Here is a 27,915-nt window from a genome sequence, read left to right as displayed (position 1 = left end):
CATTCCTGAACGCTGCATCTCATGTTTTTAAACGCAAAGACGCATTCTGTGCGAACGGCCCCTAATGGTGCTTTTTTTTGTTCTTTCTGGATCTTGACAGTCCCCCGGGTCACTGTACTGTATGTTGCGTTTAAAGTCTAAATTTATTTGAAAGAAATCTCTTACTAAGGCTGAGTTTATATGGTTAAAATTACCATAAAACAGTAATATTGTAAAAATTATAGACATTTTTAAATGACAGTTCTCTATTTTTATATACAGTAGTCAACATTTGAATTGGATCAAAAAAGTTAAATCAAAGTTGTCCTAAGACAAGAACGCATTTTGGTTTTAGGACAATGTTGATGAAAGGTTTGGATCCACTTCAAATGTTGACTTGTGTATTTTAAAGTGTACTTTATTCCTGAGATGCAAAGCTGAATTTTCTGCAGCCATAACTCAAGTCTTCAGTGTCACATGATCCATCAGAAATCATTCTAATATGGTGAAGTAACATTCCTTATTAATATCCATGTTGAAAGCAGCTAATATTTCTTGTAGAAACCAAAAAAGTTTCTGAATTCTTTAATGAATAGAAAGTAAAAATATAAATCTTTTGTAACGTGTAACTTGACTGGCATTTTTGATCATTTTAATGCATTTTTGTATACTGAACATAAGTATACATTTCCTAAAAAAATCTGTTGTTTTAGGACCAACAAAGAATGCTGATACTATGTTCTATTTAATCATGGTATGTATCACTAATCAGATAGAACCATAATTAATCTTTTGAGGTAAATTTGATTGAAGGTGCCATATGGAAAGTGTGCCATGAAACCCTGGAATCATGTAGGGGTACATCTGTTTGGTCTGAATGTTAACTTGATTGGGGATACATGATTGGGTGCACTCTACTCTTTCATCTTCACTGAAAATGGTGCTAGAAGAGGGGAGAGATGAAGAGGCTAATCAACTGAGAGATGGCAAAAGGGAAATTGTTGAAGATACTCGCTTTTGTTGATGCAGCCAGCCTCGTCGCTGAAATCTGGACAGTCGTGCACTTTGTTACACTGTTTAGTGCCATGAATGCAGGAGCCATCGCCACACTGAAACTCGTCAGGACGGCAGGTCAGCACAGCTGTAAGACAGAAAAAAAAACATGTAGGACTATCATTCCTGTAGCTATATTTATCAGCCTGGCCAATGAATCGATCAATATTTGGTCATTTTGAGATGGTCACATAAACAGAAAACTGCAGAGCGAAGTATGATTTACTGATTCCCAGAAGTGGCTATTCCATCTAACGTCAATTCCAAAATCCACTGACATCTTTGTCAATGGATAGTACACATGTTCTGTTTTTAATCGCACAGTTTTAAACGTGTAATTTTCAGTAAATGATGATTAAATAAAATGAAAAGATAGTATACAAGATTTTCTAATTATATAATAATTATATAAATGTTAAATAATACTTTAAATTTAAGTCACTTTTAATAAAAGAATCTGCCAAGTAAAGGACTAAGATAAAGCCATGAGTTGTTAAAGCTGTTAAAAACATGCATCCTAAAGCACTCGCATCACACTTTCATAATAATCACCCATTGCACCTCTGTATGTGAGCTTTAGCTCTGAAACAGCAAATGGGTCTGGATTTTACCTCCTGTTAGATCTCAAGGTAATAGCTTATTTGCAAGAGAGTTTCCTTAGGAAAAAAAACTCTGAACATTAAAAACAATCAGTCACTTTCTCTGAGGCATAAGGGAACACACCGAAGAAAGAAAAATATGCTGTTCGGCAAAGAAAGGTTTTAATTTTTCACATTCATCTTTTAAAATCCCTTTAATCTTTCATACAGTGTACTTTAGAGGAGCTGCAGAACATTCACTGTGATCAATTTCACTAGAGCACTTCAACTTATCTTACGCCAGCTATCTCTTGCCTCTATACAATGCTTATAAATACGTTTGGCCTATATTTTTGCCCTGTTTTCCAGTACAAATAAATAACCTGCCTTAAAACAAAATATATTCACTTGAGAAGCAAAATTGTATGCATTATTAGTTCATTAGTTAAATTCTTTATGAATGTATCAACTGTATCTGTAATATCACCTCCAGTTTGGCTTTTGAACTGTTACTTGGTGGAAACATAGTTTGTTATTATTCATAAATGTAATAATGTATTAAACATTGGAGTGTTTATTCATAATGCCGTTGCTGTAGCGGTAAGCAAGAATAGTCAGTGCTGTTATCATTAACTAAAACTAAAATAATAATAAAATAAATAAATAATAAAATAAATAAAGCTGAAATAAAATATTAGATGCAATACTTCAGCCACACTAAAATTTAAAATTAAGTTGAACTGAAGGACTGAAATAAAACTAAAACTTCAAAATAAAAGTTCAAAATGAATTTAACTATTTAAAAAAAAAAAAAAAAAAAAAAAAAAAAAAAATGACAAAGCACATAACAAAATTGCTAAAAATGAAAGTGAAAATAAAATTAAAATAAAAAATAAAAAATACAAGCTGATTCAAAATATGCCTATGGACCAGATTTACTAAATGGCAAATTACTGTTAGAGCGCAATTCCAAAAAAGCGTCGATGGGAGGGGAAAATTATGTGAATGATTCACTAACAATGCTTACATTAAAGAACACAGACGTAGCCAGATCATTTCCATAATGACCAGCGCAATACCAAGAGCAGCACAAATCACTGCCTGCTTTAACACATGCTTTATTTGGGCATTAAATAATCGCACAAATGTCAGTAATTTGACGAGCACAAACATTAGTAAATCTCATTGCGCGATTCATTTTAATACTCTCCTCCCATAAATTTTGCGTCTGAAAGGCAAACTCCTACAAATGCATATTCAATAATGTTAGGCGCAAAAATAGTCTTCAAATCCTTCAAAAAGTCTTTTCGGCACTAATTCACTGCACGTTTTTAGTAAATCCTGACTGTACTCTTTTAACGGCAGAAGATGGCTTATTTATACTCTAATAAAATATAATAATAATTACCAAAATATGATTTGAACAGATACAAGTATTTTGAGGACGGTGCACAGTCCCCTGCAAGAACCCTACAGTGAGACAACACTCACAGAGCGCTTATTCAAGGGCACTCTGCCATACCTCAAAAGACACTTGTTGCCTGGCAACCTCGAAGACTCAAGCACATTACCATGCTGCTACCACAGTAGTTCGTGAAGATTTACATGGAATAAACCCACGGAAAAAGAACATCATTATCTCAATAAACACACGCATGCTAGAACAAACTGTACACGTGTGTGCACACGCTCTGCATTAACAACACACAAGCAAACAAAGAGTATTCAGCTGCAGGTTTTGTGCTTTCAGGATTACATGTGCTCAAACAAACACATGCTTGTTTTCTTATGCCTCATGGAGAAATCCTTGAAATGTAAAGTTAATAAACATTCATGCTCACGGACTCTGATTCTATTGTATTGTATATAAATCAATTATAAAAACTTTAATTACATGCTAATTAATTTCTCAGATTACTTTTATACATCAATACTTGCTGAAAAACTACACTAAATGAAGATTTTTCAAAGACAATTAGCCTAATTATTGTGGCAGACAAAGCATAGAGTAGACATTGGCATTAGAAGTCAATACAAAGTGCAATATGTTCAAAACGGTAGTAGTTGAATTTTAATAGTTTTTTTATTTATTGTATTTTTTGTGCATGTTTGATATCGCATTAGAGCATATTTTGTATTCAGAGCATATTTTTTCTAGTATTTTGTGTATGTTTTATTATGTTATCATGTTAAGCTAAATCGATACGCTGACCTTGTAGGACTACAGATCAACAAAAACAAGTTAATTTATGTTGACATGCATGCAATGCATTTGTGTTAACAGAATTAGGAGGAGCAGACAATAGGGGACTGATTCTAAATGAACAACCATGTGTTTCACTGCTTTACTAGACCGTGACAGTAATTTAGAATGAGTATAATGACAAGAACAGCATGCATGCAACATTAAGAAGAGCTTGTAACGCAGCCAAGTGATAAAACTGATTATTAATTCATTTAATTAACTAAATTACTCAAATAAATCACTACACAGCAAGCCTCTCCAATGTAAATACCTTAGGAAACACATTGACTGTGATCAGTACATGAAACATATTTAGTCTTCTTGTACACTTACGACAGTTGGCCTCATCAGACTTGTCCTTGCAATCTACATCTCCGTCACATTTCCAGTTGAGGTGAATACACTCTCCACTCCTGCACCGGAACTCCCCTGCTGGGCAGTGGGGTTTTTGAGGCTCTGTCCTGCGGCTGCAGCGCTCCAGGGATTCGTCTGACTTGTCTTTGCAGTCGGGGTCTCCGTCGCAGCTCCACGGCGCTGGAATACACTCTGAGTCATTACAGCGAAACTCGTGCGGCCCGCAGGTGCTGGCGGTGGCTGCCGTGCACTTCTCCTCATCGCTGCCGTCGCCACAGTCATCATCTCCGTCACAGACGAACGTGGGAGCCACGCACAGACGGTTACGGCACTGGAACTCTTTAGCAGGGCAAGCCTTGGCATCTGGAAAAAAGAAGAGTGTACTCAGAATCTTACAGTCCCTCAAATACATATATAGGGCCAGATTTACTAGCAGCTTGCGCCTGCGCAAACCGTCTTTTGGCACTAAAATAGTACGGTCAGTATTTACTAAAGATGCACAGTGAAGAATTAGTGCTGAAAAGCCGTGGACAGTTATTTTTGCACCTTTCCCTTTTCAGATATATGGGAGGACAGTATTAAAATGAATCATGCAACGCGATTTACTAATGTTTGCACTCATCAAATTACAGGTATTTGCATCATTATTTAACGCCCAAAAAAGGATGTTAAAGCAGGCAGTGATTTGTGCTGCTTATGGAAATGATCTGACTGCGTCTGTGTTCTTTAATGTAAGCATTGTTAGTGAATCACCCACAGATTTTTCTTCCTCCCAACAGCACTTTTATGGAATTGTGATCTAACACTAATTTGCCCCATTTAGTAAATCTGGACCATAGGCTGTAAAAAAAATTTAAATAAAAAAAGCTTAATAAATAGAAATAAATAGCTGATAGCTGAACCTTTAACTACTGCATGTTAATACAGACATTTTAACTTTTTCTCATTTTCTTATTCATCACAAGCATTTTTTGTCTCCTGTGTTTCCATCTTTTGACATTAATGACATTTTAATCATCCAGGAAGTAAAATCATTATGGACAAGGTAGACAAGTCTCAGGCTGTATCCGAAATCGCCCCCTATACCCTCATTCACTATTCCCTACATTAGTCCAGTCATATAGTTCACTTGAAGGAGTGAATGAAAACGAGTGAAGGACTGCCGCTTTTGCATAGTTTGCTTGCTGTTTAATAATCATTTGATACGGGCAGCTCCAGTAGTAAGATTGAAGGATTTATCTTGAACTCTGTCACGGAAATTATGTATAAACCCTAATAGTCAATTTACAATTAATTTTGTACCTATGTTGTATTACGCTGTATTACGCCGTGGACGAGCGCTTCTAAAATCAATGAATGGATGATTCTGCTGCGGGCTCCATCTTCTGGTGAGACGCGGGAATTCACTCCGCGCGTGACTCTCACAGTGCATTCTGGGGATTCTCTAGCCGTTGAGTGTACATCGGTTGTACACTCGTTTTTGCGGTGCATTGTGGGATTGAATGAGTGCACTCGAGAACATCCACTATGGTTTCAAACACCACTTAAAATGGCTGTCCCCTCAAATAGTGCACTATTTGAGGGTATAGGGGGCGATTTCGGATACAGCCTCAGTTTTTTTAATATATATATATTTTTTATGTCATTTGGAGGTTATCTTAAAGCGTCAACCCTGAGATCATAATTTTGCATAAATAATTTAAAAATTAGTAGCATTTTTTTAGTAGTTTTGTAAAAAGTAGTTTTATAGCCTTATAATTCAAATTAAAATTGTCCTCTCATGTACCGCCAACTTCAATTTATTTGTTACAATGCAATACAAAATATACTTTTTTGAAATTATAATTGATAATTATTAAATTATTATACATTGCAAAATTATTATAAATAATATACTTTTTACTATTTTGAATGATGACTGAAACCTATATTACAGGCACTTCTCGTGTCTACTGCTATCTTATGATAAATCCCTTGTTGTATTCCACAACTGTAAGATGCTTTGGATAAAAGCATCTACCAAATGAATAAAATGTAAATGTATTAAATCAGTGATGGGAAAAAAAACAAACAAACAAAAAACTATGGGTTTCTGTTTAACAATTTCACATCACCAAACCAATGAGATACCATCACAGTAAAATGACTGAATCACACTTCTCACTGGAAATTTATGGCAAATGTAGCATGAGCTCCGAGCTATTCTGTGCTGATGTGAGCTCCGTGACCTCACTGATTCAACTGTGCTGCGGATGACCTGAGGTTCACACTTCAGCCCCACACTGGCTGCAGACACTAAATGGGCTTAACTGTGCTGTAGTAAACGGTGCTGTCCATTCTTTAATGGGGTCACCCACCCCACCGGAATAACCGTCCCGAAGAGCTGCAAGGCGACTGGGTATTACATTCACGGAGGAGAGTTTTGTAAAAGGATTTGAAATGGCTTATGAACATGTGATCGGGTATGAGTGGATGGGATATGAAAGAAATCGATCCTGACTTTTTGTGACGTTGCGTTGATAAACCTGTAAATATGCAAACTATTTGCAAAGAGCAGCTGGGGCCCCTAAAACACTTTTACCATCAAAACGGTGACATTATCAAAATTGTATTGCCGGACTCAAAATCAATGTTATTTGTGCTGCTCACAGAAAGGTCAGTCTTGTTGTTCATTGCACTTTAGCTGATTTGTGTTTCATATTTCTGCCACCTACGCTGGTTGCTTTTGAAGCCAATTACAATAATGCTCAATGAGATATGATGCTAATTGTGTTTTTGCAAAGCTGATTAGCCAACAAGGATCTAAAAAAACTACAACTAATCAACAAGGCCCACTAGGAAAGCAACCTCCGCAACTGCTGTCAGCTACTCAAAGGTCTCTTCAATGACTATCGAATAGCTGAGGGGAAAGGGTGGAACAACATCATCTGGAATGATCTTCTGACAAATTTGACATTGGGCTGAAATATGTAGCTATTATCTAGCTACTACATTTCTCCACCCTCAAGGTCAAGGCAGCATGCATGATGTTAAAAGAAAGTAATGTGATTGGATCTTTTTTGTGTGTACAGCGTATGTGAAGGAAGGTTGTGTTTGCTCTAAGCAGGGGGAGATTGGATTGGGTGACCCTTCTCTTCTCTTATGGGACAAGAAGGGCAGTAGTGAAAATGAAAAAGTGCTTGGCCTGTGATGTAGACAGCAGCTTAAAACAACATCCTCTCAGAGAGGAACAGAACAAACATGGAACACCAGTAAACTCCGACTGACTGTCACATTCCAGCTGGAATGAAAATAAAATCATCCAGCTCTATACACTTGCAGAAGGTGTGAATTGGATGTATAAAATAAATTCACATACTAAATAAATCTACACTTAACATTGATTAGCAGTGCTTGATAAGTGTTACATCGAAGAAGGGACACACAAACCATTTCTAGGGACAAGAATAAGGTTGTTCTCTGGGCAAGTAAACCACCACTCAAAATCTCCCAACAACCATCTTGAAATGCCCTAACAACCAACAAGAACTCATGTGTTAAAACTCCCTACCTTAAGAAAATTAACCATGGTTTTACTACAAACAAAGCCAAAAAACATGGTTATTGTAGATAAAGGTAACAACAAAATAACCATGGTTTGGCTATATTAACCATAGTTTACCATGGTATTTGTAGGAAAACTGTGGTTATACAAATGGTAATCAATCTGCCAAAAAAAGAAAAAAAAGATTTGCACCCATATGCTATTTAACATTTTGCATGTTAGCACCTTTATCTCTTTCATAAGCAAGGATTCAAATGTTCTTCAGAAAATGGAAAAAACATAATTTCTAAGTATATTAGCATGAGCAACCAAAATATACTGTCACAAAACTGACCACAACTGCTACCAAAGAAGTTACATTGTTAAATTTCTGACTAATATTTTTTACTAACTAATGTCTTGGGACTAAACAAATGCCTGAAATGTCAGTAATGAAATAAACAGACAAACATATCGATCTGGTTCTTTACAAACAGTTTAGATTAGATGGATTTCCACCTTTCCCAGTGTTACAGAAGCATAAAAGAGTAGCAAACACATGCTGTTCTGAGTCAGATTGACTGCTGATATCTCTCTGCTGTGTGGATTTTGATGCTATCTAGTTTAGAGGTCAGGCACAACAGTGAATGGGTTTTAAAAGAGCGGAAAGGAAAAGCTCAAATACTCATTCCCCGGACCAACAACAGACAGGTAGTAGATAGGGCTTTACATTAACAAGATCTCTGTGACCTTGAAGTAAACAACAGAGAGCTGAAAAACATAGCAGAACTGAATGTGAAAAGGAAAACATGCAAACTTTCTGTCCTTGTGTTAATTGAAAGACTACACTGAAATTTTGACAGGAACTAACTGTTGTATAATGCATGATATATAACATATACTATATGTATTCATGTCATGTATTACACAAGAGTTGTAGTCTCTCAGTCAACACAAGGTCAGAAAAAGTGCATTCATAGCAATTATAAAATACTGCAGTATTTCAACTTTCCAAAAACATTTCATGATTTTTAAGTAACTTTTTCTATAAATTACATAAATTCACCAGTAGGTGGTGACAAGTGGATGTGGGTCATTGAATCACTCATTCAACTAATTTGTTTAAAACAGATTAATTTAGGCAAGAAACAAGTGATTTTTACATGCGAGTCACTGAATCATTCAATACAACCAATTCTTTAAAGTAAAAACACTCACTCATTCAGTAACAAACAACTAACTGTCTTGACTGAGTCAGTGAATCATTCATTCAGTCAATTTTCTCAAACACACGATTTATTCTGATCCACTATGGTGGGCTTACTCAGAGATGCACAAAGTTGATTCTAGCTTTGCCTGGAATTCTTTTCATTAGCAGAATAAAAATAGACAACTGGCAATAAATTTAGGCTACGCAATATTAACTTACTTATTGAACTGTTATATAAAAGCAATATCATACTTGCATGTGTGCAAACTCTCCAAATTAAATGAAACATTAGAATTAAAAAGGAGGAAGTATACAATTACAGACTTCACCTTTAAAAGCAATGTCTAAGAAGACTAGAACACTTTTAACAATACTTCAACCAAAGATATTTCAATTTAAATGTCCAAACCATATATGTGAGAAAAAGCCACCGGGGGCAGCTTTAGCGCTGAGGCTCATGCTACGCTCAGCAAATGGCCCGAGGTACTAAGTCAGCACAGAGTTAATGGTGCATTCACCACTGTCCTCCATCAGCCCATAATATTATAGTATCCCGTATCACAGAGAAAGACTAGCCTCCACTGGGGAGAAAGACTGTAACCATGATGCACTGAGCTGAGGGGACGAGGTGCCACAAAAATACTGAGGCAGCTAAAGACTGCGGTGCTTTGGATGAGATCCCCCTCATGAAGCTTTTCCCAGTGCTGACAACAGCACCTGCAGGCACAGCGTAAGGAAAAGAGGATATACTAACAAGAAAGAGAAACTGAAGAGGACAGGGAATTAGTTCAGGCCGGTAATTCTGTAAGCCCTCAGTTTGGTTTCATTAGTCAGTTACGAGTTTAGAAGGAATAAGACATTTTGTTTGACAACTCTGGTATATGACTCTTCTTGTGTGAGGAAAATAAACCAGTAATAGAACTCTGGCAGTGAGCTACTGTTTCATTAAAACTCTGTGAAATCACACTGCACTGTAAATAAAGGTTTTCCAATTGAAGCAGAAAATTTCGACAGGATACATTGAAGGAACTGTTTCTTTTTTTAAATAGCCAATATGCATTAGTTACGCTACAGCCGTCAACCACACTAGTTTGCAGATGATATAAGTGGGAGGCACATTCTCATTCAAGAGACCATCTGATTGGGCAAAAACCTGTATTGTGCAAGATGAGTCATCAAAATTTGTGCTCCATTTTCCAAGAAGAAAAAGAGGCTATTTACACTAACTCTGCAATTAAAAAAGAAAAAGAAGAATGAATAAGTTCAAAAAACAGAAAAAAGTGCCTTATGGGTATTTAATAGTGGGAGTAAAGTGTTTAACATGTATTTACGGTAATAGGCCTACAATTGTGTAAACAGCATCTTTATCCTTATTTGCATAAATTTAGAATCTGCCAAATTTGAAAAGCACATGTCCTGCTTAAAGTGAATTTAGGGGTATATAAATCAACTAAAAGCCAAAAAAACTACTGTTTTGATTTCATAGAACTTTAATTTAACCTAAAATTTGTCTAATGTATTGGCATCTCCTAATTTTCCCCAACTCAAAGAAATGAGTTAATATGACTGAATCGACCTATACAGTGCCTTGCGAAAGTACTCATACCCCTTCATTTTTTTCACGCCTTATGTTGCTGCCTTATGTTAAACTGCTTTAAATTACTTTTTCCCCACATCAATCTACACTCCACAATACACTATAATGGTAAAGCAAAAAAAAAAAAAAGGATTGAAAATAAAAAACTTAAATGATTCCATTGCATAAGTACACATAGCCTTATCTGGGACAGTTGGAATTTAGCTCAGGAGCATTCATATTGCTTGTAGGCATTACCAGACTTTGAGTGAAGGTAACCTGTGGCAAATTCAATTTAATGGGTATGATTTGGAAAGGCACACACATCTTAATAAAAGGTCAAACAGCTTATAATGCATATCAGAGCAAAACCAAGCCCTGGGGTCAAAAGAACAGTCTGTAGAGCTCAGAAACAGGTTTGCGTCAAGCCACACATCTGGGGAAGAGTTCAGAAAAAAATTGTGCTTCATTGAAGGATCACAGAAGCATGTAGTCTCTGTTACCCTTAAATGGAAGAAGTTTGAAACAACCAGGATTCTTCTTAGAGCTGGCCTCTTGGCCAAACTGAGCAATTGATGGAGAAGGGCTTTGGTTAGAGTGGTGACGAAGAACCTGATGGTCACTCTAGTTGATCTCCATGATCGTATGTGGAGATAGGAGAAATCTACAGAAGGACAAACACCACTGCAACACTCCACCGATCTGGGCTTTATGGTGGTGTGGACAAACTCAATTCCCTCAGTGAAGACAAAAGAAAACACCTGGAATTTACAAAAAAGCACCTAAAAGACCCTCAGACTCTGAGAAACAAGATTTTCTGGTCTGATGAACCTCAATTCTAAGCATCATGTTTGAAGGGAACCAGCTCTGCTCATCACCTGCAGAGTACCATACCAAAAGTAAAGTGTGCTGGTAGCAGCCTCATGCTGTGGGGCTGTTTTTCAGCGGCAGGGACTGAGAGACTCATCAGAATAGAAGAAAAGCTCAATGCACCAAAATATTGAGATTAATGAAAACCCAGTCCAGAGCATTCAGAAGAACCTCAGACTAGGCAGAAGGTTTACCTTCCAACAGGACAGTGACCGTAAACACACAGCAAGAGTGGCTTATAGACAACTCTGTGAATGTCCTTGAGTGGCCCAGCCACAGCCTGGGCTTGAACCCAATCAAATATTTCTAAAGAAACCTGAAAATGTGCATCTGCCCCCATTCAACCTGAAAGAGCTTGAGAGGTGAAGAGGTGAGGAGACAAAAAAGACTTGAGGATGTAAAGGTACTTCAGCTAAATATTTAGTTAAGGGTATGAATACTTATGCGATATACTTATTTAAGTTTTTTATTTTTAACAAATTTACGAAGTTGTGACAATTCTGTTTTTGCTTTGTCAATATGGAGTATAGATTGATGTGGAAAAAAAAAAGTAATTTAAATCAGTTTAACATAAGGCAGCAACATAACAAAATTTGAAAAAAAATAAGGGGTATGAATACTTTCACAAGGCACTGTATAAATTGGTTAATACCAATAAAAGTTTGTTTTATTGGTCAGATAACCCAACCTGGCTCAAGAAAATCATAAAGCGCTCCACAATTTAACAAGTGCAAGTTCCTTTTTACAGTGCAGAAATGACTGAGAAAGCAGTTGAAATGGTTTATTATACAGTTTGGAAAATGATTGACCCCTCTGTGCAACAAATTCATTTAGAGCAGAGTGCTCAGGACAAACCTCTCTGCACCAAGCCTTCAGCTGTTTACGGTGAAAGGAAAGACATTTTCACACCACCTGAAGTGCGGCTATATGTTGACCGGGGGTAGGGGGCATTACCTCTGGGTGGATTAGCAAATGGCAGTGCAGATGAAAGAGAAATATCAGGCTACTGTCAGGGGATAGAAGAGGTTGAGCATAACGCTTGGCATTACACGGGTGCAAACACCTCAGCCTATGCAACTGTGTGCTGAGTACAGCCAATATTCCCACCCACATAAAGCACAAAAGGGCAAAAGCTTCCCTGCATAGACGGCATAGCCTGTGTACACAAAATATTCCAGAACAGAATAAAAGGCATCATATTTGTTGATATGAAATTAACCAAACATTCATTCTGGCATTATCAAAAAGCAAATGATTCATTAATTTCACTGGGAATCATGTTCATTTCCTGTTTGCTTCAATCAGGGGACTAGCATATATCAGACAGCACATCTCAGAATTCGTTAGCTTCAATGTCACCCAGGAAATAAATGAACACCAAGAACAACATCACACAAATAAATATCTAAAACACAGTGCGGCTTACAATTTCTGGCAGTGCTATAATTCAAATTTTACATGGATGCATGAAAACAGATTTAATATTTGCCGTAATCACATTAGCTGTCAGTAATAATCCTGCGGATACTGATATAATCAGATTAATAGATATTCTTGGGTAGCATCTAGCCCCTCTCAATTGAGGAAATGCTTCAGCAGATATCGCAGTACTTCATTATTACAGCCCTCCTCTGTGGTACAGCAGAGGCTGAGTGTTGTAGGTGGTGAGAGGTTGTGTTTTTCAGTGATGAGAATTTTCACAGCACCCAGAGAAGTGCTAAAGCCTGGGAATGGAAACGGAAAGAAAAGCAAAGAAGCGAGAAATACAGAAGCTCCCAAAACCTAGTGAGCTGCCTAAAAAGACATTCTTAATAGACAACGCATGCTCAAAATTCACTGCAACAAGCTTCTGAGATAAATCATCCAAGATGCCAAATGTATTTATAAATATATTAAATTATACATTCAAAAGATATTTTAAAAAATACATTAAATAATAAAATGATCTATTACTATGGTGTATATAAATAAAAAATATATATATTTATTAAGTGAAATAAATTAATCAAATTTTTACATCACTATTCAAAATGCTGGGGACAGTAAGATTTTTTTTCTTTTACTCTGTTGCATCAAAGCAAAAACCAATGAATCCCACACATTATCATTACTTGCAAATGTATCAAAAATAAATTTATTCACAATGTTCTGGTCTCATGACCTTTATCTGGCATATTTTCATTGTAACAAAAAGTTGCTAATTTGAATAAATGTTGTTCTTTTGAATTTCCTATTCAACAAAGTTTGAAAAATTCAGCTTTGCCATTACAAGAATACATGGCTTTATAAGATTATTACAGAAATTGAACTAATTAAATTTTAATATTAGATTAGAACAGCTCATATTTCACAATATTACCATTTTATTGTATTTTCAATTAAAAAAGCCTTGGTGAGGATAAGTGAAAACTGTATATTAACTGTATTAAGAAATACAAATAATTACAAATAAACAGTGAGCCATTGAATTAAATGACAGACAGACAGAGTAGATAGATAGATAACTCCCAATTTGATGCTAAATTAGTAAAGTGTTATCAATTGTTTTATATATATGAAACAGGACACAGAAGAGAAGACTGTTTGCTTGTATTCTTATCAAGAACAGCAAAAATAATGCACTCACTTAAACTCAAACAACCGTGCATACTGTACATACTCCCTCACATAACCTCTTTCACCACTAACTAACAGACTGGTTCACGTGTTTCTCTTTTCCATCTTTCCTGGTTTCATCCTCCCATTTCAATATTTTTATATGTATCTGTGCACTTCAAATGCTCCCACATTAGGATCTACTGGGTGTCAACAGCTTCCCTCGCTTCTCTTATCTGATCTCAGTCATCAAGGCAATGATCGACATTACAGGCCTCAGTGCATGACTGCAATTTTCATTCAATCTTAACTGATTGAAAAGGCTCTGGTGTGCGGCCAAACTAGCTACATGAGAATGAGCTTACAGTCGAGTACCATGCACACTGCAGCTGTGACCTTCCTCTGACCCTGTGTGAGCTGCAAATGCAACTTCACATCTATGTGTGATTTTCATGAGCAATTCGGTTATAAATATTGAATGTAGGTCAAATTTCCAGTGTACACTGCTGTTCAAAAGTTAGGGGTCGGTAAGACGCAGTAAGAAGTGTACTTTTCTATTAAAATTTATTTTAAATGTAACTTATTCCAAAGTTGTTGCTTTTAAGATCATAAAGCTCTCAAAACATTGCACCATATATCCAAAGTGACAGTGATACACACAGTACAGGAGATTCAATTTACTAAATTTCCCACACAACTATCATGACTTCGCAATGCATAATAGTCATATGTGAATATATTTATAGCAAACAAATAATGAGGACCCTGGTGAAAAGACTAAGAAGTGGAAGAAGACAAAGAAGAGGTGTGTGGATCGGGTCGAAGAAGAGAAGAGGGAATAGGAAAGCAACTCTTCTCCATGCAACAAAAGGGCCTGCAGAGATATTGAGTCAAGCGCATGCCAGGTGTAAATTTAGCATTGGCATTTCACATCGTTCAAAGCTTCAGAAAATATATTATGTGAAAGAAATTTTCTGGACGGTGTATATTTACAGAAATTAAGGAAATGCATAAAAAAGGATCTTCAGTTCAAGTAAGCTTTCACTATGGTCTTCTAATATGTTACATGAAGTGAATGCAGAACTTAATTATGAAGTAAAATTAGAAATGTTTAGCTAAATTAAGAGTCTGTTTGGAGACCACTGATTAGTTTGGAGAAATATGTAAAATTCTCATAATGGTTAAAATTCCAATACAGAAGTCTATATACTCTAGAGTTTCATATTGTAATCTCTTTTTATTGCTTTAGCGTGTTTTAGTATTTCTCCTAATTAGTGTCTGCTGGAATCAAGTGGGTGTCAGTGCGGTACATTAATCTCTATGGATGTACAATGAGAGGCAAAAGTGCGGGACATAGAATGAGATAAAGAGAGAGAGTCAGAGATCTCAAGGGTAATATCACCCACAGCGTGACACAAATCTAACTGTGATAATTAAAATCCAATTATATTACAGCATAAAACATAAACACTCCAGCGTTTAATTCGCATTAAAGGAGCTGAGAGGCACCAATAAAAATGATCTTTATTGTTACAAAAAAACATAGATATCGCTTAAAGACATGTTTACACATTTGCAGTGACAAAGTGACTGGAAGTCATCAATTTTTTATTGTCATGTACACACTGCAGATAAATATGGTTGTCACTCTTCTGTTTGAGAGCTTAATCTTGTTCTGTCCACAAGAATGACAATCTCATCCTGTGACCCTTTACTCGGAACATTTACTGGCACTTTTGGAAACTGACAGCTTGAGATATCTGCTTTTCTTGTCCAGGTGCAGCGCTAGCAAATCAACTAAAGGGGACACGACTTGAATTAATTTACGCATATTTTGACACCAGATTTTCCTACCAGTCCTGTGCTCTAGAGGTGACCTAAAACATCATGGCTCAGCGAGAGCATTAAAGGCACAGTTCACCCGAAAATGAAAATTACCCCATGATTTACTCACCCTGAAGCTATCCTAGGTGTATAAGACTTTCTTCTTACAGACGCATACAATTGGAGTTAAATAAAATAAAATAAAAAATGTCCTGGCTCTTCCAAGCTTCAGAATATCTTCTTTTGCGTTTAGTGTTTAAAGCTTTGAAATTCAACAACTATGAATAAAATAAAGAATTTTTAAAGTCGAAAAAGTGTGTTCATACGGCACTGCACCTTCTTAATTATTAAGAATATATGAAACCAGCAATTTAACTTCACACATTTGAGGCGTCAATGCTTTTCTCCCCTGGCACCATGAACCTCCTCCCTCATGAGCTAAACGCCACAGCTCTGCCTCAGCAGGGGTTCCTCTCTCAGCCGAAACGCAGTTTCAGAAATTAAAACCTTTTAAACTTTCTTCATAGGGCTTCCACAAGAGCAAAGGGCACTTTGATTGTGCATTTTTAATGCAGGTTACGATAATAATTTATACTTAAAAGCTTCCTTCGCAGTGTATCTGGAGATTAAGGTAATAGAGGGGAAAGAGAGAGAGAGAGAGAGAGAGAGAGAGAAAGGAGAGAGCAAAAGGACACAGCTGAGTTTGAGGGCAAATAGTGCCTTTCTTCTACAAAAATGGGAATGTGATGTTAGGAGGTATATTATTCATGTCTGTGACTCCCCAAGATATGTTTTATATAAATCTTCCAACCTTTAGTACACTGCAAATGGCTTTGTGGGTGCAGCAGGTTTTAGATGTATGTGTGGAGTTTGGTAAACCCACTAAAAGTGCACTGCTGCCCCATTCAGCAAATGAAAGCTCTAAAACAGTATTATGTTTTTGCCATTATGTATAATGCTCGGTAAAAAGACTATTAGCTTTTATCCAGCCTAAAAGGTACTAAGATTTGTGAACAATGAAGCATCATGAATAAATAATGCTGTTAATGTTTTGCTGCTTGTTGACTTTATTATTACTGTTGTTCTGTTGTTGTTGTGCAGTGATATTAAACGCATCTTATTACATAATAATGTTTGTTGATTGTCACATTACACATTGTTATACTGAGGATAATTATTATTAAAAACCAATGCCTTAAAATAAGTTTGTGTAAAAGTGTAAAAATGTAAGTAGAAATGTTTACGTATGTCATTTTAAGTTTTAAAACCATAATTTTATTTATAACATCTAAAATTCAATTTATACATTTATTTACACTTCACTTACAAAAGTAAGTGTTTTTAAATTACAAGAATTAATATTTTTATTTAGCAAAGATGCATTAAATTAATCAAGAGTGACAGTAAAAACATTCATAAAGATTTCTATTTAAAATAAATACTGTTGTTCTGACATTTATATTCAAAGAATCCTGAAAAAAATGTATTATGCTTTCCACAAAAATATTAAGGTTTTCAAATGTAGTGATAAAAACGGTAGAGGTAAAGAAATGGTAATATATGTATTTACAATAAATCAAAGATGCAAAACCACCAAGTTTCTGGCTAAACGTTTTTCATAATAAATGAGCAAAATTCAAAAAGTACTACAATCTTTTACTGTTCCATCCTCTGTGTCACACCTCACTGATGAGCTTCTGGTTCATGTAGAGGTGACTGATTTGAAAAGGATTTGAAATGTAATCTTTTGTGAAACATGATTCTTCAAAAGGTATGGGCTGTACAGCATTAAGAGTAATACGTATTCATAGATCGTGCCTTAACATCAATTATAAATCAAAAGGAGCAGTCCTGCAGGTTATTCTAGAATAAAAAATAGAAGTCTCAGGACCAGATATCAAGCAGGAAATCAATTATAATCAGCAGCACGGTGAAATATTACAGTTATGTTAATGCTCTTATTTTCCAGTTCAGCGCAGGACCGTGCGACACGCAAATCACAGCTATAAATCCACAGAGCTATCCCAAAATATAGTGAAAACACTATTAAATAGCACAGTAACGAAATCGACAGATTAAGGCATTAACTTGTGAGCAGAAAACACAAGATACTTCTCTTTTCAATATAAATCAGATTTTATTTATATAAACCTAAGACATAAACTAATCTAACACATGAACACAAGCATTCACACATTCACACGTTGCAGAAAGAGAGAAAGTGAGGAAAGGATGAGTTTAAGAGAATGGAAATGTGAAATCCCAAGTTCACAGCAATATGTTCAATTGCATAGACCTGAACAACCATCAATCACTTATTTAACCCTCGCTTTGAGTTTCTCAATGAGGCTAAAATTTATATTAAATACACCAATTAGAACCTGTTAGAATCTGGAGGTGTGTTGCTTGCTTTGCCTGTGTAACGGGGTTGGCTTTGAAGTGACGTCTTTTGGGCGTTGGCTGAGGATGCGGAGTTCTTTCTGGTTGAAGTTTGAAGCGGGTCGGAGCTGGATTTTGTAGCAAGCTTACATTAGAACACGAAACTCCACGGAAAGAAAATAAACTAAAGTAAAAGAATAAAAAAAAGGATGTAACGAGACTAAGTTGTTTTCCTTCTCATTATGGCACAGGAGGCCAGAGCACGCGGTGAGAGGGACCAGAGAAGAGTAAGAGTTAAAAAGAAGAGAGAATGGTACGAAGAGTGATGTAACAGAGAGAGGGAATTTTACGATGTCCTGAGGTTTTAAACTCAGCTTCTGGACCGTCCCATCTGGACGTCTTGACCAATTAGATACTGTCCTTGCTTAGCTAGGGTGTGTTCTTCACATCATAAATCAGCTTGTTATCAGTCACATGGTCCGAATTTTACAGGCTTTGGCAAAGTATACCTTTTTGAACATGATTTCATAATAAGACTATGATGCATTTGACAAAGAATTGATTGGAAGAAACATTCACAGCATGCTCTTATTTTCCAGTTCAGCGCAGGACCGTGCGACACGCAAATCACAGCTATAAATCCACAGAGCTAATCATAGTGCTAATAGTCAGAAAATGGAAAACCATAAAAGATCGAGCTAGTGTTGAAAGACGTGTCCTGTATTTCATTATTACATGATTAAGTATAAGAGAAAGCCCGTAGTGACACAAGGACAAGAGATTTCGCTCGGCTGTGTTTGGAGATATGAAAAGCACACGCATCAAGGCTGGATAATAGGCAGGATAATTACATATTATGAACACAACAGGGCAATTCAATTGTGAAATATGTATTTTGTAGATAATGGTCAACACAGAAACACAATAATCTCTTTACATCCTTTAGGGCGTGATCTCATATTGAGGTTTTGAAATGTAAAGAAACACACATACAATTTTTACATTTAAATTGACAATGCAACACCAACCTATGGAGCGCTTCTGATGTCTAACTAATTTTAGATGCACAAAAAAAGGAATTTCATGAAGAAAATTTAAACTATTCATTTAATTGATTGATTTAATTGCATTTATAAAAACTGATATTATTTAAATGTTTAACACCTTTAAATGTGTCACACTAAAATCATCAAATCGAAACATTCATTTTGTTCTGTGTGACTTTGATGATACTTAAATTCTTTCATATAAACATTTCAAATGACTTCATTTTATTAAAATCCTGGAATTAATTTATAAATAAATTGGTCATTAAAAAAAAAAGTCTCACTCAAATAAAGTTTCTTCATCCTTTACTGAATAACGACAGTCCCACTAAGGGATTGTGTCTAAATATTAAGATCACTGCCACCATTATTCAGAAGTACATTTAACTGTTCAAAAGTTTGGGGTGCGGGGATTTTTTTTAAAAGTTTTCTAAAAAAAAGTCTCTAATGCTCACCAAGGATGCCTTTATTTGATCAAAAATAAAGTAAAAACAGTTATATCGTGAAATATTAAATTTATCCATTTTCATATATTTACTTTATTTTTTACAATTTTAAACAATTTATTCCTGTAATGGCAGAGCTGAATTTTCTGCTGCCATTATTCCAGTCTTAGACGATCTTTCAGAAATCATTCTAATATGCAGATTCTGGTGCCCAAGAAACATTTCATTTTATTATCAATACTGAAAATAGTCGTGCAGTTTAATATTTTTTTGTGGAAACCACAATCTTTGATAAATAGAAATTTCTAAAGCACAGCATTTACTTTTTTACTATTTTTGTAACATTATAAATGTCTTTACTGTAAGTTTTGATCAATTTAATGTATCCTTGCGGAATAAAAGTATTAATTAAAACATCTTACTGATGCCAAACTTTTGAAAGGTAAATATTTATTCTTTAGAATTGCTAATGTTATATATTGTATTGTAATACTTGAATCCATTACACACACACATACACACACACACACACACACACACACACAAACTAGATATTTCTGCTTGCCACACACATTAAATGTAGACATGAATCATGGAAAAAGGCCAAAAACAGCAATATATCTACTGTTATATTTAGGGATGCACGATATTGGAATTTTGACGATATCCGATATTTTTCAACTCATTTTGGTGGATACCGATATCGATATATTTCCTTTTGTTTGGAAGCAACACCAAGTTTCTCCTGTGCAGAAATTATAAGCAAAACATTTTTAATTTTGGTTTGTTTATAACTTATTTGTTCGAATTAAATAAACAATAATGACGTTTTTTGACAGTACACTGAAGCTTTGAAAATAACTATCAATAAACTATATATCAATTGCTGCATTTTTTCCCCAGAAAGATGCAGTGTTAACCTTAACATTTTATTTTAAGATTTAACATTTGTAGATGGTCTAAAGAATTGTAATGTAGGGGTATTACATTTTATAATATTAATACGTAATATAGTTTAATTTAGCTCAAAGGGAATCATTTATGATTTTATAGGGATTTGAACAGAATCAGTGTTACGGCGATTCACTGAACACTGAACGTATGACAAACTCTGTACTGGATATTAAAATCCCAAATATAGTGAAAACACTATTAAATAGCACAGTAACGAAATCGACAGATTAAGGCATTAACTTGTGAGCAGAAAACACAAGATACTTCTCTTTTCAATATAAATCAGATTTTATTTATATAAACCTAAGACATAAACTAATCTAACACATGAACACAAGCATTCACACATTCACACGTTGCAGAAAGAGAGAAAGTGAGGAAAGGATGAGTTTAAGAGAATGGAAATGTGAAATCCCAAGTTCACAGCAATATGTTCAATTGCATAGACCTGAACAACCATCAATCACTTATTTAACCCTCGCTTTGAGTTTCTCAATGAGGCTAAAATTTATATTAAATACACCAATTAGAACCTGTTAGAATCTGGAGGTGTGTTGCTTGCTTTGCCTGTGTAACGGGGTTGTGTCCTCGTTGCAGACAGGGGGGGGGTTCCCCGAAGTGTCTGATTGGCTGGAAGTTCAGTAGTCTTTGAAGTGACGTCTTTTGGGCGTTGGCTGAGGATGCGGAGTTCTTTCTGGTTGAAGTTTGAAGCGGGTCGGAGCTGGATTTTGTAGCAAGCTTACATTAGAACACGAAACTCCGCGGAAAGAAAATAAACTAAAGTAAAAGAATAAAAAAAAGGATGTAACGAGACTAAGTTGTTTTCCTTCTCATTATGGCACAGGAGGCCAGAGCACGCGGTGAGAGGGACCAGAGAAGAGTAAGAGTTAAAAAGAAGAGAGAATGGTACGAAGAGTGATGTAACAGAGAGGGGGAATTTTACGATGTCCTGAGGTTTTAAACTCAGCTTCTGGACCGTCCCATCTGGACGTCTTGACCAATTAGATACTGTCCTTGCTTAGCTAGGGTGTGTTCTTCACATCATAAATCAGCTTGTTATCAGTCACATGGTCCGAATTTTACAGGCTTTGGCAAAGTATACCTTTTTGAACATGATTTCATAATAAGACTATGATGCATTTGACAAAGAATTGATTGGAAGAAACATTCACAGCATGGATTTTCATGCTCATACATACTAAATATGCAATATTTATCTTTAAGGCTCGAGCTATTCAATACTTATTAAAAAGACACATATTATTTGATTAAAACATGATATGTGGGTACAACATAAAAATGTCCTTTTAGGATGATTTTATGTGCATATGGAGAAGAAAGTTTTTGTATAGTTCTAAGGAGAACGAATGCATGTTCTTTAGAGAAGGAATGTTGGTTTGGACGGTCTTTTATGTGTGGAGACACGCCCGAAAGAGTCTGTAGCTAATGATTTTCTATCACAGGTTTACGTGTGAACATCAGTCTTGATTACTTGCAACAAATTTGACAGTCTCCTTCTTGAATTGGAATTATCAATAAGTGTTTCTTTTTCTTCAGTGTTGCAAGTTGTTTGGTGAAAGAGGCTTGCTAGTTGGGATTGCTTGCTTCCAACTAGATTTATAACGTCCTGTTCCTTAAGGCCTCTCTGCATTCCAGCTCCTCAGGTTTCAATGTTCTGATGCATCTTAAAATTGTCTGATTCAGTCTCTGATATCCTACAGTAAAAATTTGGAAACTCTTTTGGAGCTTATAATTTGTTTAAAAAATCGTATTACACATTTATGAATAAATCACTATATATAAAATTATTTAATTTACAAGTGTCATGTTTGTTAGTTTTTTTCATGTAAGCTATAGCTTCTGACCTTTAAATTAAAACATACTCATTATTTTATGACATCAATTATTGCTTTATTTAATCAGAAACACAGTCTAAATGTTATGTGTAGGCTATTTTACTTTTAATTTAATTAGAAGTAGGTCAACGGCACCCCCTACAGATTCAAACTCCTTACCGAGGACCCGGGGGAGGCTGTCACTGCTGCCGCTGCACGTGCTATTACTGTTTACTCTATCACACTCCGAACCTCGTCATTCTGTTTGTGCTTTCACAGATTAAATGCAGCAATCCATAACACTCAATCTAATCATCATTCAGACAAAACTTTTCTTCAAAAATGAGTCACACTGCTGACCTGATCTAATCACTAGCACACCATGAGCACATGTGAGTTAACGTATTCCTCTTATCGGCAAGACATATCGGCATAATTTTTCATATCGGGCCGATGCCGATATTTACATTTAAAGCCATTATCGGCCGATTCCAATATCAGTCCGATAATATCGTGTATCCCTATTTATGTTAATAATAATCAACAGGTGACTAAGTCTGCAGTACAGAAACTATTTAGCCATATTAAACAAACTAGCAAATTCTTAGCTGCTCTGCCATGGATTTAAAATGCTGAGTTTGCCTTTATCCATGACCTCTTCAGCAGTACATCAGGAGTTTGTTATAATGATAAAGGGCTTTAAAAGGCCAAATGTATAATACATAATCTTTCCATAAAAGAGGAAGTTGGAGAATCAATGCTTGTATAGGTTGCATGTCAAAGAGCAAAGTAAAATCAATACTGGTTTATAATCTAATAGTAAACTGAAATACCTGTATTTGGCAGCTGGAATATTGTGTGTGTGAGAGCAAGAGGAAAGGAGTGCGAGAAAGTGCGTGTGTAAGCAGAATTTCTATTTTATTTATAGTCATAACACATTCTCATTCTCACCCACTGTGACAACCCATCAATGCAAGAACTAACTGTTGGGGGTCTGAACACAAAAACCAGCCCACTTTTTTTAAGATCCAGAGATTTCTGTAATATCTACCCTGCGCATCAGGGGGACATGATGAAAGGACAATCAGCTACGGTAACATCAAACATTGGTGTGTTTCATGTGCTTCACACACACACACACACACACACACACACACACACAGAAGCCTGACTGTGCATTATCCAGACAGGACCTATTTTTAGCAATTTCCTCTTTCTTTTTCTTTCCTCCCTGGACTCACCTGCAGCACACTGCTCCTCATCTGCTCCATTTTCACAGTCCTCTTCGCCATCGCAGCGCCATGACAATGACACGCATTTGCTCGTCGAACCACCACAGTCAAACTTCTCTGGTGGACACGTCTGTCGACCTATGAGTGAAAGCAACAGAGAGATGTTTGAGAATTAAAATATCAACTAATGCTTAAAAAACGTATTCCGGGATGCCGATTGGTCAATAGTGTTCCAACCTTTGAAAAACACAACACAGTGACAAATGTTCATACAAAATGAAATTTCTAATATTATGTCAATATCTGTACATACAATACAATTAAAAGGTTTGGGGTGTGTAGAATTTTTTTATGTTTTTGGAAAGAAGTCTAATGCTTACTACTGATCAAAAATACAGTAAAACATTAATATTGTGAAATAATATATTGTTAAAATAACAACATTTTCTGTAGCCTTTACTTCAGTCTTCAGAGTCACATGACCCTTCAGGAATCATTTGGAGCTCAAGAACAATTTCTTATTAATAATGTTGAAAACGTGCTGATTAATATATTTGTGGAAAACGTGATACATTTTTCAGGATTCTTTGGTGAATAGAAAGTTATTAGAAAAATACAATAACTATAAAACCCTATTATAAAATGCTGTAGCTGACATTGAGAGTTTATTTAAAATATATTTTTTGTAATACTGTAAATATCTGTTGTCACTGTCACTTTTGATCAATTTAACCCATCTTGAATAAAAAAATCTTTTTCAAAAAAAATAAAAGAAAATAAAACAATAAAAAATTATTCTAAATAAATTATAACATTTTTGTAATTTGTATAATTATTTTTTTTTAATAAAAGATAAAAAAAGGATTAATAATGCAGGTTTATTTTCAGAGCCTTCTTTGATCATATTTACCAAGGGTACCAACAATTCTGACCATGTGTGTGTGTGTGTGTGTGTGTGTGTATGTGTATATATGTATATATATATATATATATATATATATATATATATATATATATATATATATATATATATATATATATATATATATATATATATTCATATTTACCAAGGGTATATATTGGTCCATTCACTTAACTCCAAAAAACACAATAATTAGAATTCAAACAAATGCTATAAATGGCATGTGATATGCACTGAAGAGAACAACACGTTTTTCATGAATAAATATAGATAAAAATATGCACAACTATTTAGTTTAGTAACATTTTCATATTTTCTTGTTATAAAATTATGCTTTCTACATGGAGCTTCTTTTCTTGACAAGCCCCATCACACAAACACAAATTCAATAAGACATCTCCACTGGCCTTATTGTTAACCAAAACCGAAGCCCACTGAAACATTTGCAAGTTTCATCCCAGATCACACAGCATTCCCAAGACAGCTCCATAAATTATACATCTCTAAATGTCTGTGAACCCAACTACAAATCAATAGCAGCCAGACTGATTTCTCTCACTCCTATTCTTCAGTCGTTTGAGTAATTTTCAGTGTATAAAAGATTTATATAGACCTTCTCACCTTCTCTGACACCTCAAATCTGTGTCTGCAGCCCATTGTTTTCTGAACCCTATCTATAATCATAAGAGTGAATGCAAAGTCTCTCACTGGATTCCACTATTGTATGGCCTTCTCTGAAGAAATGGGATAAAGACAGCTGTGAATCTCATTTGAGATATCTCTTCATCAGCATACAGCCATTGTGGCTCTGCAAATTGAGGCCCAGTCCTCTTCTGTGGAAGCCATATTGGATCTGAGACTGTCAAAGGAAAAAAAAAGGCCTGTTTAAGGCCAGAGCTTAACCCAACACTGCAAGGCTTGTTGGTGTACGACTAGGCAAATGTATGTGACAGAGTGGGTTTGTTTGAACAGTGTTTTTGTGTGAGCGTGCGAGCGCGTGTTTCTGGCTTTGTCAGCATGTGTCTGAATAAACTGAATGACCCATTCTAACTGTCTGGCTGACTGCTTGAGATAGCACAGTCTCATGGGAAACACAGTCTGTCGTATCTCCTCTCTCTCCTCACTACCCCTGAAGGCTACTGTGCCCACAGGGCTTTTCATTCACTGCTCACAAAGCCCTGGCTTCCTCTTGTTCACACAGCAAAATACTCACAGAAGTTTGGTAAAGGCACCACAACCGGTGTAAAAAATAAACAACACACTGGGAATATCAAGATTATTTTAAATGCACTCTAATCTGCTCATTACACTTCCTAAAGACAATCATTAAGATAGTTTTGTGATCCATCCTTATGAAAATATTAAGACAGATATTTTAATAGCATCTCCGATTTAAACTTCAGTGGAAAAAAAGTCGCTAAAATTAAATTTTGTGAATAACTCAAACAATGAATCAAATTTAATTTAGGTTACAAGTCCAACTCTATCCATTAGGCCACGACTGCCCCAAGAACGATTTCTGAAAGATACTGGATAACGGCTGCTGAAAATTCAGGAATAAATTACATTTTAAAATATATAAAAAAATAGGAAATGGTTATTTTCAATTAGTAATCTTATTTTACAATATTATTTGTTACAGAAGTGGTGCTTGATTGCTGTATAGCTGTGAAGAGGATGAATTCAGAAGCAGAATCTTTGTAAAAGAAAATATCACCTGCATCTTCAAAGAGTTTTAGCACACTGACAGCAGAAATCCTCAGGTTAAGAACATTTAAAAACTAATAAAATTATATTATAATTGTACAAGAAAAAAACGCCACCAGCACATATTACCTCAAGACCTCGCTCTGATTGTTTTGTAATTCTAAAATGCATCAGATTAACTCCCACACTGCTCTGATAGATGAATGTTCAGTGGATTTAACTGTAAGAAAGAGATGAACTCAAGACGTTCTCTCAGGCAAGTATGAGCCAGAGGTCAGCACAGACTCAAAAGATGATGAGTTCAGACTGATGCACTCCCTGATGATTACAGACACTCTCAAACAACCATGCAAAGCCTGTGGTCCTAAACTCAGCGAATAATAGTAAACTGACTGACAGTGGGATAAAATACAATAACAAAGCAGATGCACACACTCAACATCAAGCTTCAGTTGAAGAGCAAAGCTGAGGTCTTAGAGAACAAATTCATGTATTTCTTTCTTTATGACGACAAAACAAGACAGAGCTCTGCTCGTACTCCGTGACCAGTTCAACTCATCCTGACTGCAATGCAATTCCTCCTGGGATAATGAAGTTATGGAAGAACCACAGGGAGAGGATGAGATTAGATTAACATTTATCTAATAATGTAAATACTATTCTTGGTGTGGGTGTAACATTGTTAATCTAAGAAGGGGAAATGAAATTTTCTCAGATGCGCATCAGTGCGCTCAAAGAAATAATCATCAGCTTTGCACAAACCACATTATATTAGGGAGGCAGTTTCAGTCAATAACGTCCGAGTGATGAGTTTCACAGTCAACTAAATTCAGACGTTCTTGTGAGTGGTGAGAATATGCGTGGCTAAGTGGGCATTGAAGCATCTTCCATTACTCCTTTCTCATTTACCTAAATGCATCATAAGCCTATATGGCGAAAAGTATCTGGGCACCCCAAAAATAAGGGTTTGACTATTTCAAGTACAGTATATCCACAACTAATAAGGTTACAAAATCAAGTGTAGTCTCTCTCTCTCCGTCTGTCTATTGCTCTTTCTGTAGCTTCAACATAAATGCTTTTAAAAGTATTTTCAAAACATTCAAGGTTTTTCTTGACAACCTTTGCTTTTCTAGGTAATTATAAAAGGAAAACTAAAGGTTTAGGGTCAGTAAGAATTATTTGAAAAAAATATATTTTATTATGCAAGGATTCTTTAAATTGATGAAAACTGACAGAAAACACTTACATTTTTACAAAAAAATAAATAAATGCTGTTCTTTTCAACTTTCTATCTATAAATGCAACCTAAACCTGAAGACTGGAGTAATAATTGTTGAAAATGCCATCACAGGAATCAATTAGATTTTAAATACATAAAAAAAAGAGAACAGTTATTTTAAATTGTGATAGTATTTTATATATATTTTTGTTTACTCTTATTTGTGAACTAAAAATGCAGCCTTTGTGAGTATAAGAAACTTCTTTCAACAACATTTAAATTTAACATTTACTTACAGACTTCAAAGTTATGAACTATAGTGTGAATTTCTTTGAATTTTAATGTACATTTTCAATTCTGAATACATT

General features: G+C 35.4%; 1 protein-coding gene across 1 annotated transcript in view; it reads right to left on the bottom strand.

The window, feature by feature from the left end:
- LOC306879540 (low-density lipoprotein receptor-related protein 8-like) overlaps window positions 1–27,915 on the bottom strand; it is a gene marked incomplete at both ends in the record, with an annotated part of 172,944 nt that overhangs the window by 42,695 nt on the left and 102,334 nt on the right. Inside the window, 3 exons of the mRNA XM_079432561.1 lie at window positions 991–1,120; window positions 4,189–4,572; window positions 23,709–23,837. Of these exons, the coding sequence (XP_079288687.1) occupies window positions 991–1,120; window positions 4,189–4,572; window positions 23,709–23,837 (643 nt within the window). The remainder of the gene's footprint in view (window positions 1–990; window positions 1,121–4,188; window positions 4,573–23,708; window positions 23,838–27,915) is intronic.

Source organism: Barbus barbus, assembly GCF_936440315.1.
Source record: "Barbus barbus genome assembly, chromosome: 13".
In the NCBI taxonomy this organism is placed as follows: domain Eukaryota; kingdom Metazoa; phylum Chordata; class Actinopteri; order Cypriniformes; family Cyprinidae; genus Barbus; species Barbus barbus.
Note: the sequence above shows the minus strand (reverse complement) of the source record. Positions and strands in the feature narration are given on the sequence as shown.